At 36.5% G+C, this 13,519-nt stretch overlaps 1 protein-coding gene across 5 annotated transcripts; it reads left to right on the forward strand.

The window, feature by feature from the left end:
* Nucleotides 1-2,407: 2,407 nt before the first annotated feature.
* On the forward strand, nucleotides 2,408-13,216 carry LOC147184332 (uncharacterized). Of its 5 annotated transcripts, none has more exons than XR_015094062.1 (12): nucleotides 2,408-2,647; nucleotides 3,359-3,500; nucleotides 3,592-3,754; nucleotides 5,533-5,734; nucleotides 6,481-6,543; nucleotides 7,211-7,273; nucleotides 7,941-8,003; nucleotides 8,671-8,733; nucleotides 9,399-9,461; nucleotides 9,890-9,955; nucleotides 10,083-10,169; nucleotides 12,826-13,216. XR_015094062.1 is itself a non-coding variant. In XM_086068316.1 (12 exons), exons 2-12 carry the CDS (start codon nucleotides 3,383-3,385, stop codon nucleotides 12,901-12,903), a joined length of 990 nt encoding a protein of 329 aa, XP_085924442.1. In that variant the 5' UTR covers nucleotides 2,409-2,647; nucleotides 3,359-3,382; the 3' UTR covers nucleotides 12,904-13,216. The 5 variants fall into 5 exon arrangements, 4 of the variants coding, with proteins under 4 accessions (XP_085924442.1, XP_085924469.1, XP_085924459.1 ...); XM_086068316.1 differs by lacking the exon at nucleotides 9,890-9,955 and adding an exon at nucleotides 9,802-9,828 and having other exon boundaries at nucleotides 2,409-2,647; XM_086068324.1 differs by lacking the exon at nucleotides 9,890-9,955 and adding an exon at nucleotides 9,802-9,828 and having other exon boundaries at nucleotides 2,414-2,647; nucleotides 5,542-5,734.
* The last annotated feature ends 303 nt before the right edge of the window (nucleotides 13,217-13,519 follow it).

A 13,519-nucleotide genomic window follows, 5' to 3' on the forward strand; every position in this document is an offset into this window, starting at 1 on the left:
CGGTACAATATAGTCAATGAGTGGATCTGAGCAAAATCAGCAGAAGCAGTGACTGCAGCAATTGTATCTGAATGAATAGCTAATCTTTCCATCAGAATAGAAGGATATCAACTATCAACAGTACACATTTCATGAGATTCATATCATATTTAGTTGTTTCGGGTGCAACTATATTACAGATACTCTGACACCGGGAAAAAATATTTCAGAAATATCCCAGAATAAATCCCTAATAAAGACATAAATAAAAATAAATAAAAAATAAACTATATCTGCAATATTAATTATGACAGGTCATTATACTGCATCGATAATGTACTGAGAGGATTGATGAGTTGTGAAGAAATCCTGCTAGCTCTGTAAACACCCTGAAGGTCATCCTCAGGATCAGTGACGACCATTTCAGTATTAAACAAAATGATCATTTACAAACTCTAATTGCACTTTACAACAATTTCCGTAATGTACATGAATAAGTGCACAGTGATGTGACTTCTCCATTAAAATAATACTTGAGTGTTTTCTCAAGTAAAAAAAAATCTTCAGGGTCATAGTGACTGTTTGGTTTACGCAACAGGAAGTCAGCTACATCACAGATCTGGTTGCTTTACGAAATAAATGTAACACTTGAAGTTCTACCACTTGAAGCAACGTTGCATCAGACTTCTTTAAAAATGGGTGAGGAAACGCTGCCTTATGTCTTTCACATGCCATTCTCTACAGTGTGACAATATCCATCACCATTGTGGACACAAGACCAGGAAAATATGATTCTGTATGATAATGTATTATTAGGAGGCTTTAATTTCATCACGTTTACATAAGGTGCTTGTATTGTGTGTGTGTGTGTGTGTGTGTGTGTGTGTGTGTGTGTGTGTGTGTGTGTGTGTGTGTGTGTGTTTGCCTTTGTGTATTATGAGGACATGTCACCTGAATACACGCAACACTGCGAGGACATTTTGAATTATGAGGACACAGCCCATGTCCTCATAATTCATTCAATGCAGAAGTGCTCCTAGGGGTGTAGAAGGCTTAAATCCAAAGTTTTAGCCAATGTCCTTGTAAACCATAAATACGTGAATGTGTGTATTTTTGTGTATTTGATGACGCCCCCTGTGGAAGGTCCTTGTAATGCACCACTTCATGAATAATTCACACCAGTGTATATTTCACAGCATTTGATTGGCTGACCGTCACCTGTCCCCACAATTACGCACATGTCCCCATAATTCAGTTTTTTCTCAAAATGCTGTGTATTGTGAATGTTTGTGTGTAGACTCAGAGCCTTCTTTTTTCTTTTTCTTTTTTGCAGCCACCAATTCCTAAGTAGATAAATTAAATAATGAAATACACTATGACATTTAATTATATATTTCAGCATTTAATTCTTGCAGTGGTTGTTTATTTGAAAATGTACAATGGTTACCAGCTGTTTATCACATCACTTTGAACAGCTGGAGGCAGAGACAGAGAAACTGTCAGTGCCGTACATTGATTCATCATTTAACATCCCACCCTGCCTTTACAGTATAACATCTTTCTGTACACCAGTGGCAAAATGTTTTGAGAATGACATTGATTTTCTTAAAATCTGCAGTGCTGACTTATTATTATTGTTTTTTTTATAGCAATTTGCATGTATGAATGTTATAGTGATTAGATGAATTGCAAATTCCCTATTTGCCATGAAAATTAAAGTAATTTCCTTTAGTGACCTTACAAACTTTAAGTGAAGAAGGCTTCAGGGCACCCAAGAAAATCCAGCAAATGCCAGGACTATCTCCCAAAGTTGATTCAGCTGCGGGATAAGGACATCACCACCAGTGTAGAGCTTGCTCAGGAATGGCAGTAAGCAGGTATGAGTCAATCTACACCCATGGTGAGGGAGTAAGACTTTTGGAGGATGGCCTGGTGTGACCAGTGAAAAAGGGATTCCATAAATACAGACCAAAATAAGGGAAAAAAGATTAAAGTTATTTTTCTCTGATTAACCCCCTTTCCAACTGCTTGGGGCATCTGGAAAAATGCTTGTCTGTTGAAGAAAAGGTGAGCGCTACCATTAGTCCTGCTTCATGCCAACAGTAAAGCTTCATGTGACCATTTGTTTGCAAGGTTGCTTCTTAGCCAAGAAATTGGGCTCGCTCACAATTTTGCCAAAGAACACATGCATCCATTACTGAAGTATAATACCAAAACATCCTAGGACCGCAACTGTGTGACAGCAGCAAGGTTATTTTATTTACTAAAGCAAATAAACATTTTCATTAATGAAAAAAAAAAAAAACGTTTTTAAAAAAACAAAACTAAAATCACATTTTACAATTAAAAAATTATCTATAATTCTAGCAATAATATCCTTTGTTTTCGTCTGTGGTAATTAATTTAGTATATGAGCCTTTGGGGTTAATTTTAAATGTGCTCTTTTTTTTTTTTTACTGTAAAACTGTAAATCATACAATAGCCACTCTTATCAACAATGTTCATAATCCAACAACTGAACCAATTTGTTGATTTAAATGTGATTTATTATATTGTCCGGAGTACGGAAGTGACGTCATCTAGCAGCACCGAAAGAGAACCGCCCCCGGCTCTAATTACTTCACGTGACGTCCACTCAACGCAGATGGCTTGCAGCTGTGCTAATGAGGTAGGTTTAAAGTTCGACATTTTTCCTCCAAATTGTTTTTTTTATGTTGGTCGCTCGTGTACATTGCGCCTTGCAATTTCGCGGCAATGAATTATAATGCAAGTTCAGTGTAAGTGCAGCAAAACAAAAAGTCTGTTGATTATGATGGATGCAGATAATTATTTAGAATTGCTATGCTTTTGTTAGCGACGGTTAGCATAGCAAAGCTAACCGTCTGTTGAGTAAGATAAATGCTAATTTTATTTTTTAAGAGGAAAGCCATAACAGGGTGGATTGATAGGCTGGTTTGTGATGTGAAAATATACAAAGGAAAATACTGGTAAACGTTTTATGTCCCTGTATGGTGGAGTAATGAAGTTAATTACTCTGAATAAAAGGCTGACCATCCTAACTTAGTATGTGTCATTATGTCATTAATTTAATTTACAGTTACTCTTGTTTGTTCTAAACAATGGCTTAGTAATCACTTATAATTTGGTAAATTGCTGTATTTGTGTTTACTTACATTTGTTCTTTCAATAAAAATATTTCAGTAAAGTCTGTTAGTGTTCATTACATTTCATTTATGTAAATGTTTAGCAGAGCTGTATTTTATTTTGTTTGGCACATTTACTGTACACTGTACAGGCTTTCAAGGTACACTGAAAGTCAACTTCAAAACATCTGCGTCAAGTTACCTATCAAACTAATTGAAACTCATTTTTTCTATAGCTTTAGATCATTATCTTCAGTAACATGTCAGTCATGAGGCGACAGAGAGCAAAAGTTAAGCCCAAAGACGAGGCAGCATACTTTTCATCCTTGGCTAAAGACAAGGATGGCTTCACCATAAAATATATCAATTCATTCAAAGGTGAGTATTGGTAAAATATTCTTTAGTATGGGCCTAGTTTTCATTATTGTTATAATGAAATATTTCTGATGTATCCTTTTTTCTATGTAAGGTCGAGGAGTGTTCAGTTGCTGCTCCTTTCAGAAGGGAGACTTTCTCATTGAATATCGAGGAGAACTTGTAAGCAAACAGGAACGTGAAAACAGGCTGAGAGTTTATCATGATGCCCTGAAGGTTTTCATGTTTGAATTTCGCTATGATGGAAAAACACTATGGTATGTTTATATGGTGTGTTGTCATACTTAATTTTGGCTTTTTTTGGGAGTCGCCCTAAAAAATATAAACACCTGCAGGCTGCTACTTTGTATAGTGATTTTACTATGTTGTAAAACATAAGTTAAGTTAAGTTGACTATTTTGGGAAGAAATAGCAAATTAATTTACTCATAGTGTGACTTGCTCAACTTTATTTCTAAAGGACTATAAAATAACCATAGCCGCATACATAATGCTGTACATGGAATAAATATCAGTCATGCAATAAAGACGGGTAGAACAAAATAACACAAAACGAGTGAATAAATAAATCTTAGACATATTAGATGTCAACGTATTTTCTGTGAGTGTTCAATACTCAAATTAAGTCAAATACATATCATTACCAGAATGTATCAATAGTGTGCAGTTTTCAAAATAGACTACAGTGACTTAAATTTGAGTTCTCAACTATGTTAAAGTAAATTCCATTTAATGTTCAGAAGCGTTGAATGCTTGATTCTCTTTTTGGTGGATGAGTAAAACTAAAGTCAACTTATAGTTGTACTTGAAAGCATACCCGAGGGTTGTGTAAACTTATGTGAGCACATTATAATGGTGAGAAACCGGCTTAATGTCCATAAAATACAAAATACTGTGGCAATTGTTTTGATATTTTCCAGAGGTTGAAGTTGACATTAGTAGAGATGTGCTTGTGAATTTTGGTGACTATTAATAGCATTTTAGTGTCATTAAGCGACGTTAAGCTTTTGTACATTTACAGTTGTGCTCATAAGTTTACACACCCCAAGGGTATGTAAACTTTCAAGCAACTGTAACTTTCTCTAATTATAACAATTGCGGCACCTGCTAATTTAATCTGAAACATTTTCTGACAGTAATAACCCCCCAAAAATGGTGAACAGTTTAAGTGGAATGAACATTTGTCTCAAAAATCTTAATGTTAAATGATACTTTTTATCAAGAGAGAATGGGAGTACCTCGATCATTCGAATACTGTGAAAACTGTAGTCAAATCCGTGTTTTATTCTGTTTAATTTGTAAATAGAAACAAACATGGCGACAACTATTGGTGGTGCAAAGAATCACAAAAGTCACGGTTCGGATCGGATAGTTTTTCGGATCAGCAGAAAAGAGATAGAAGCTTGCTTTCATTTATTCTGTAAAACTCTTATTGCCCAGTAAATTAAACAAAAAATCAACACAACCTTTTTAATATGGCTGTTTAGGATTTAAGAACACAACTTTAAGCGCAATATGAGGCAGAAACATTATTTTATATATTGTCCATGCATAAAATAACAAGGTATTAATGGCTTAAAGTTGTGTTCCTAAAATCTAAATGGCCATATTTGACATGTTGAGTTTATTTTTATTTTGAATTGATCATCGTAAGCACGGTTATTTATTTATTTATTTATTCTGAATTTAAGCATAGTGCTCATGGTCAAACTGCATGGTATTACAGTGGCTTAAATGTTTATTTTAGGAATAACATTTCTAGTTTTTGATGAACACTCAGACCTACTATGCCTACGGTACGTAAATCAAATTTAGCTTCACTCAGTTTCATGAAGTTAAACATATTTTCTGACCTAAAATAACTAATTTAAAATTAGTGTCCAGATGTTGATAAACTGAGTTGGGTATACTTTTTTTTAATAATAATTTTGTATTTTACCATTGACATTATAGTGGAAGAGGTGGGGGTTATTAATACATATCATGTGTGCTTGTCTTTATAGTTTTATTAATTTTGTCTTTTTTAATTTATTTAACAATTTCAGCATTGATGCAGCCAGAGAGGATAATTCACTTGGGAGACTCGTCAATGATGAACACATCAGCCCAAACAGCAAAATGCAGAGAATCACTGTAGACGGACAGCCCCATCTCTGTTTGTTTGCGACAAAGGACATTGAGCCAGGGGAGGAAATAACCTACAACTATGGCAATTTTGATTTTCCATGGAGACTAAAGGTAGAGACAAGTTAATTTTCACAAAGAGTTAACGGCTTGCTGTTTGAATTTAGGTTAATTTCCCAGTATTGTCACTATGAACAGGTGCATCTTTGGTGAAATACTGAAAATACCTATTGTTTATTTACATGATTATGCCTCAGCAACATAAAAAACCCCAAAAAACAAATAGGAACACAGTAGCCCATAATTAAAAATGTTAAGAGCGGTATATGGAAATTTAGTGGACACTGTAATTGAATTGCAAAGTAAAATATAGAATTTCTCCTCCCGTGTCACTGCATTACTGATTTAAAAACTTGCATAAACTGTCTACAGGGATTTTTAGTAACATTTTATCGTGCAAGTTTTGACAAAACAAAAAAAGGATTAATTATGATTATACAATGAAACTTTGAACCACTGAGCCAATGGAAACACCCGACGGTAAAAATACTGGCCAACTCTTTTGTCACTGTTATTTACAAAAACACAATTATTTTCTCAATATCATTATTATTTTTTATATTATAATTTTTTTTACAATATTGTGACTTTTTTTTCTCAGTTATCGTGAGTATCGCCAACCTCACATCATGTTAATTATCATATCTTGATTTCTTATCATGACATTTGGATATTGTGTCATACATGTGACATACTAGAATTACTGGTCGCACATTCATGATTACATGAAATTGCATTATAACAGTCTTGTCTTAGTAAAAATTGTATTGTATTGGTATTTTTCTATTCATCTGCATCAGGTTTCCACTGAAAAACAACCTGATGAAGACAGAGCTATCACAGACTGCCCCAAAGTTGACCAGGTGACTTGATTTCTCTTTGCATGTTGATGTTGAAATATTTTTTAGAAGCAAGACCCTGCACGGTATTTGAAAAAAATATATTGTCACACAAACGGCTCATGCAATATGTGTATTGCAAAGACATGTAACAAATTAATATTGGATTGCATACTTTAGTCTGACTTTGACCAATCAGAGACTAGCTTAATTGCACATCGCCATACAAGAGAATTGTATCGACGACCTTTACTAACAAAAAATAACTTAATTTGAAAGGATTTGATCTGCGCAGCCATCGCAGATACATAGTCCTCACAATGTTGTAGATGTGAATAACTGACACTCTGAGGACAGTGTATTTATACACTTAGTGTAAAATACGTTTTCAGGGCTTGGCTTTACAGATACAGTCCTCACAATTCATACTCTGGTCAGGTTTGGACTCTGTGAGGACTGTGTGTGTTTTCTGTTGTTTCATTGTGAAAAATAGATATCATCAATTTACTCAAACCTCTAATGCTGGTGGATTTATGTGATGCATTTATTTTTGTAATGGCAAATAAAATGTGTCTGCATTCACAATACTTTATTCTATTCATTGTACTGTAAATGTGTTAATGCACAGGTACAGTCTTGTGTGTTACTAAGAACAGAATTTTAGTTGTATTTTTCTCTTCATCTGCACCAGGTTTCAATTGAAGCACAACTTGATGAAGAGACAGCTGTGATAGAATGTGCCAAAGTTGACCAGGTGACTTGATTTCTCTTTGCATGTTGATGTTGAAATATTTTTTAGAAGCAAGACCCTGCACGGTATTTGAAAAAAATATATTGTCACACGAACGGCTCATGCAATATGTGTATTGCAAAGACATGTAACAAATTAATATTGGATTGCATACTTTAGTCTGACTTTGACCAATCAGAGACTAGCTTAATTGCACATCGCCATACAAGAGAATTGTATCGACGACCTTTACTAACAAAAAATAACTTAATTTGAAAGGATTTGATCTGCGCAGCCATCGCAGATACATAGTCCTCACAATGTTGTAGATGTGAATAACTGACACTCTGAGGACAGTGTATTTATACACTTAGTGTAAAATACGTTTTCAGGGCTTGGCTTTACAGATACAGTCCTCACAATTCATACTCTGGTCAGGTTTGGACTCTGTGAGGACTGTGTGTGTTTTCTGTTGTTTCATTGTGAAAAATAGATATCATCAATTTACTCAAACCTCTAATGCTGGTGGATTTATGTGATGCATTTATTTTTGTAATGGCAAATAAAATGTGTCTGCATTCACAATACTTTATTCTATTCATTGTACTGTAACTGTGTTAATGCACAGGTACAGTCTTGTGTGTTACTAAGAACAGAATTTTAGTTGTATTTTTCTCTTCATCTGCACCAGGTTTCAATTGAAGCACAACTTGATGAAGAGACAGCTGTGATAGAATGTGCCAAAGTTGACCAGGTGACTTGATTTCTCTTTGCATGTTGATGTTGAAATATTTTTTAGAAGCAAGACCCTGCACGGTATTTGAAAAAAATATATTGTCACACGAACGGCTCATGCAATATGTGTATTGCAAAGACATGTAACAAATTAATATTGGATTGCATACTTTAGTCTGACTTTGACCAATCAGAGACTAGCTTAATTGCACATCGCCATACAAGAGAATTGTATCGACGACCGTTACTAACAAAAAATAACTTAATTTGAAAGGATTTGATCTGCGCAGCCATCGCAGATACATAGTCCTCACAATGTTGTAGATGTGAATAACTGACACTCTGAGGACAGTGTATTTATACACTTAGTGTAAAATACGTTTTCAGGGCTTGGCTTTACAGATACAGTCCTCACAATTCATACTCTGGTCAGGTTTGGACTCTGTGAGGACTGTGTGTGTTTTCTGTTGTTTCATTGTGAAAAATAGATATCATCAATTTACTCAAACCTCTAATGCTGGTGGATTTATGTGATGCATTTATTTTTGTAATGGCAAATAAAATGTGTCTGCATTCACAATACTTTATTCTATTCATTGTACTGTAACTGTGTTAATGCACAGGTACAGTCTTGTGTGTTACTAAGAACAGAATTTTAGTTGTATTTTTCTCTTCATCTGCACCAGGTTTCAATTGAAGCACAACTTGATGAAGAGACAGCTGTGATAGAATGTGCCAAAGTTGACCAGGTGACTTGATTTCTCTTTGCATGTTGATGTTGAAATATTTTTTAGAAGCAAGACCCTGCACGGTATTTGAAAAAAATATATTGTCACACGAACGGCTCATGCAATATGTGTATTGCAAAGACATATAACAAATTAATATTGGATTGCATACTTTAGTCTGACTTTGACCAATCAGAGACTAGCTTAATTGCACATCGCCATACAAGAGAATTGTATCGACGACCGTTACTAACAAAAAATAACTTAATTTGAAAGGATTTGATCTGCGCAGCCATCGCAGATACATAGTCCTCACAATGTTGTAGATGTGAATAACTGACACTCTGAGGACAGTGTATTTATACACTTAGTGTAAAATACGTTTTCAGGGCTTGGCTTTACAGATACAGTCCTCACAATTCATACTCTGGTCAGGTTTGGACTCTGTGAGGACTGTGTGTGTTTTCTGTTGTTTCATTGTGAAAAATAGATATCATCAATTTACTCAAACCTCTAATGCTGGTGGATTTATGTGATGCATTTATTTTTGTAATGGCAAATAAAATGTGTCTGCATTCACAATACTTTATTCTATTCATTGTACTGTAACTGTTAATGCACAGGTACAGTCTTGTGTGTTACTAAGAACAGAATTTTAGTTGTATTTTTCTCTTCATCTGCACCAGGTTTCAATTGAAGCACAACTTGATGAAGAGACAGCTGTGATAGAATGTGCCAAAGTTGACCAGGTGACTTGATTTCTCTTTGCATGTTGATGTTGAAATATTTTTTAGAAGCAAGACCCTGCACGGTATTTGAAAAAAATATATTGTCACACGAACGGCTCATGCAATATGTGTATTGCAAAGACATGTAACAAATTAATATTGGATTGCATACTTTAGTCTGACTTTGACCAATCAGAGACTATCTTAATTGCGCATCGCCATCGTTGTTAAACAACCTTCAGGGCCCACACATGGTATGAGCCGCCATCTGATAACATGCTTTATTGTATGATTTGCGGCTTGTTGGCCAAACCTTGCAATTAATTATTTTTATTTTATTTTTAAAATATTCCACCTACAGATGATCCACAAGAAGGAACATCCAGAGGTATGGTTAAGAGTTACAATGTACTTCTGTGTGTTGTTTGCGCATTCCGACGGACTTTCAGACTTCCGACATCGGATTGGGGCATCAAGGCTTGGGAGGCACATATTGACCGTACCGCAAATGCCATGCAAGCATATGTCTGATAACGATACTTGGGCACCCCCGCACTACTAAATTATTATGTAAAGAAGAGTATCATGTTTAGTTCAAATTCTGTTGTAATACTACATTGAGCTATATTGTACTTTCTACAGGAACCGAGACATTGTGGCAGCCTGTTAAACAACCTTCAGGGCCCAAGGCCAAAAAAGCCAGGAAGACAAAGCCTCGTGGACATCACGGTAAATTACACAGACATACTATATAATAATGTACCACTTAAGCCTGGTTGACACGGTAGGATTTTAAAATTGTCGGCCGACTTCCAAACTGTGAGAGACGCCACGTGAAGAGAAAAAAATCACAAGAGTAACAGTTTTGAACGTACCGTTTGTGGTGTGCAGCCACACTGCACAATCAAACACACACACGAACAAAGTTCATTAATGAATGTGATACTAAAGTCCTGCAAAACCTCTTGAGTCAACAAACATACAGAATCAGTCACGATACTTCCTGGTTTGTTTTCAGCCGAAAAAGCGTCGTAAAAAGAAATGGTATTTAAAGCAGTGTAAATTGGCTCTGGGTGGCGAGGCATCACTTGCCCTTGGTGCTGCTGGCGCGGGTTCGCTTCCCGCCCGGAGACCACGTTTGTTCGTGTAGTATGTATGTGGATAAAAAAAAAAGTGTAATAGCGCAAGCACAGACTTTCTACTGCTCCATGACTGTATTGATTTTGGATTTCCCACCATCGTACTCGTCGGCTTGCTTTCGGATTGGCTGCGCTGTGGTTTTAACCTTGCTCTGCAAGATGAATTCTGGTGGTATTTTGTGAGTTACAAACTCCGAAGAATACATCTTGTACCAAGCCTGTTGATTTCCACCGATCCATGGTTCGGACCATTCCCCCCCTTGACGAGAACAAATACGACATTTTCATCTGTGGCTGTGATTGGTCAAAACAAATGTGCACAATGCTGCATCGTCCAATCAGCTCAAAGTATTGTACAGAATGTCCCACCTTACCCAAGCAAATCCCTGCGGAGCAGTCCCAGATTGATATTGTATATATTAACTTCCTTGAGTGAATCACAATATCAATCTGGCTATTGCCAGGTTACGTTTTTGTCCTCGGGGCACTCTGCACATGGAGTGAAGCTGGGCCAAAACAATCCAACATGTTGAATATCCCCAATTTCAAGTTGGAGGTCCTTCCTAGGGCCGATATCTGTATGAGCCGTGTGTGGCGTCAGCACACAGGACACACGGCAGGATTATCTGTTATGTATGATTATCGTTTGGATGTCGGCAGGGGAAGTTTGGGGCTAAACTCTGGCCAATTCTCCGGCCATGTGAACCAGGCTTAATGTACCGCAGTAAAAATTAACAAGGATGAAATTATAATACATTTGTATGTACGCTTGGTCGCCATGGGACATGTACATGCACCAGCTCAGACTTGATCGGACATGATTATAGACTGCGCTTATATCTGAATTAATAAATGCAGCGTCATGTAATGGCATACATTTGCTCATCCAGTGATTCCTAATAAGTGTGCCGTGGCACAGTGCGCCATGAGAGCACTTATGGTGTGTTCTGGGGAAATAAAATTTTACTTAATTGGTCAACCACACCTCCCGCCCATTGACAGATGGGATGGGCTCAAGCATGCTTGCGACCCTCGAGAGAATATGGATGGATGGTCAGAAAATGATTTAGAATATATAATGAATGCTTGTTACACCATCTATGCCAGGAATGTATAGTGATAGAACAAATGAAGGCTCTTCCTTGGATGACAAAAGATAAATACAGTGGTACCTCAGAGTTTGAACATTCCTGTGAACTGTTCAAAGTCTTTGTTTTGTTTCTTAAATGTTGTTCAGTTTTTGCGGTAACATTAATTGCCCTACAGGGACATAAATAGAATTTAACTTGAAATTGTTTTCCATAGGAAATAATGTAAATGCAATTAATCAGTTCCCAAGCTCCCTAAACAGAACATTTGTATTTTAATTTATTTGTTATTTAATTTAACGTGTACAGTAAAAACAAAAAAACCTGACCTTTTTTGTTGTGGTGTGATTGCATCAGTGGATAAAAAAATGCACTCTCAAATGTACAGACCCCGTTATAAATTCCTCATGATTGCTATGTTAATGCAAGCTTTAGTTCAGTGCGGAGTTTGTGTATTTTACATTGGGCATATTGTTAGACTACTAAGGGGTCCTTGCATGCGCTGTTTAACGTCAGGCACATTATTAAACAGCTACGGAGGGGTCTTTGCGCCAGTATTTACGAAAGTAGTCACGATAGGTGCGATAATCTCCTTTCTTAAATCCACTGTAGTTTGTTTTTCCTTGCTTCCCCTGGCACTATTGTCTTTTTTTGGGCCCATGGCATAGAAAATTACCATGGAAAAATCAAAATGCACTCACGACTGTACGGGGCATCTCACGCTCTGACTTGTTATGAGCAGCGCCTCGTCTCGACTACCGTGATGTGAGCATTCGGCATCAGCCTGCTTCTCTAGGCTACCCTTTCAAGGTACATTCAGCTTTGCTTGGGTGTTTGAAACTCCGAGGCATTTTTACTCTTTTTTTGGGGGGGGGGGGGGGGGGGGTTCAAAGTCCGATTTGTACGAGCTCCAAGACATTCGAACTCCGAGGTTCCACTGTGATTGATATGTGTATTCACATCTTGTGACATTTTTGTTTGGGGTGTACCATGAGATTTTTCAGACTTAAAATGTACCCTGGCTTAGTCAGTCGTGAATCACTGTTAACGGTGACTATTGTGAGTTGAGATGGCATGTGTTGGTAAAAACTGAAAATGGTCTTTACTGTTGATATACAGTACATTTTGTGTTTCTAACAAATTATTTATTTTTCATAGAACTTCTCACAAATGAAATTGACGATCTTCGGAGAAAGAAAAAGCATCCTTGGTCTCCAGCTGAGGTTTCTGCTGTGATGAAGCATTTCAAAGACCTTATTAAGGAGGGGAAGTTTGCCACAAAAATACAATGTGATCTGTGCAAGACTGCAGAGCACCCTATCCTGGCAAATCGCACTGTTCAAAATATAAGAGACTTTGTACGCAATCGAGGTACTTCAATCAAAAAGAAAAGTGGCAAGTAAGCGGCCGCTTCGTTCTATGTTATCACTTTTAAGAGCTACCTAAGTTTAAGATGAGGCAGTCATGTTTTATAGAATAAAATGTTCAATGTTCAAGTTTAAGATGAGGCAGTCATGTTTAAAAGAATAAAATGTTCAATGTTCACTGACTCTTTTGCATCTGGTTTCATGTCTAGCTTATCCATTACAAAGCTGTACTTTACCTTGATAACCTGTTCTCACATTAGAAGCATTGTTTTATTAAAATACCAGTTTCAGTCGGTCCTAAAATTGTAAGTTGTAACATGGTGCTCAAGGACCAGGTATGACTTTGCATTTCACAGTATTGCTGTGCACAACAATGTGTCCTCATATCAGGTAAGTCATTACACATCAATGCCATTTTAGTTTGTGTAAAGTCAGAATGCCAGAACTTTCAAGTCACTTCAGTGACATGGTTGCTGTGTGTTGTG

This window comes from Leptonotus elevatus, chromosome 1 (genome assembly GCF_054856555.1).
Source record: "Leptonotus elevatus isolate MCC_2025b chromosome 1, RoL_Lele_1.0, whole genome shotgun sequence".
NCBI lineage: Eukaryota > Metazoa > Chordata > Actinopteri > Syngnathiformes > Syngnathidae > Leptonotus > Leptonotus elevatus.

Coding starts and splice junctions, on each gene's coding strand:
- LOC147184332 (XM_086068316.1), top strand. CDS start 3,383: ATGTCAGTCATGAGGCGACAGAGAGCAAAAGTTAAGCCCAAAGACGAG. Junction 8,004..8,670: donor AATGTGCCAAAGTTGACCAG/GTGACTTGATTT, acceptor CATCTGCACCAG/GTTTCAATTGAAGCACAACT. Junction 9,829..10,082: donor ACAAGAAGGAACATCCAGAG/GTATGGTTAAGA, acceptor TACTTTCTACAG/GAACCGAGACATTGTGGCAG.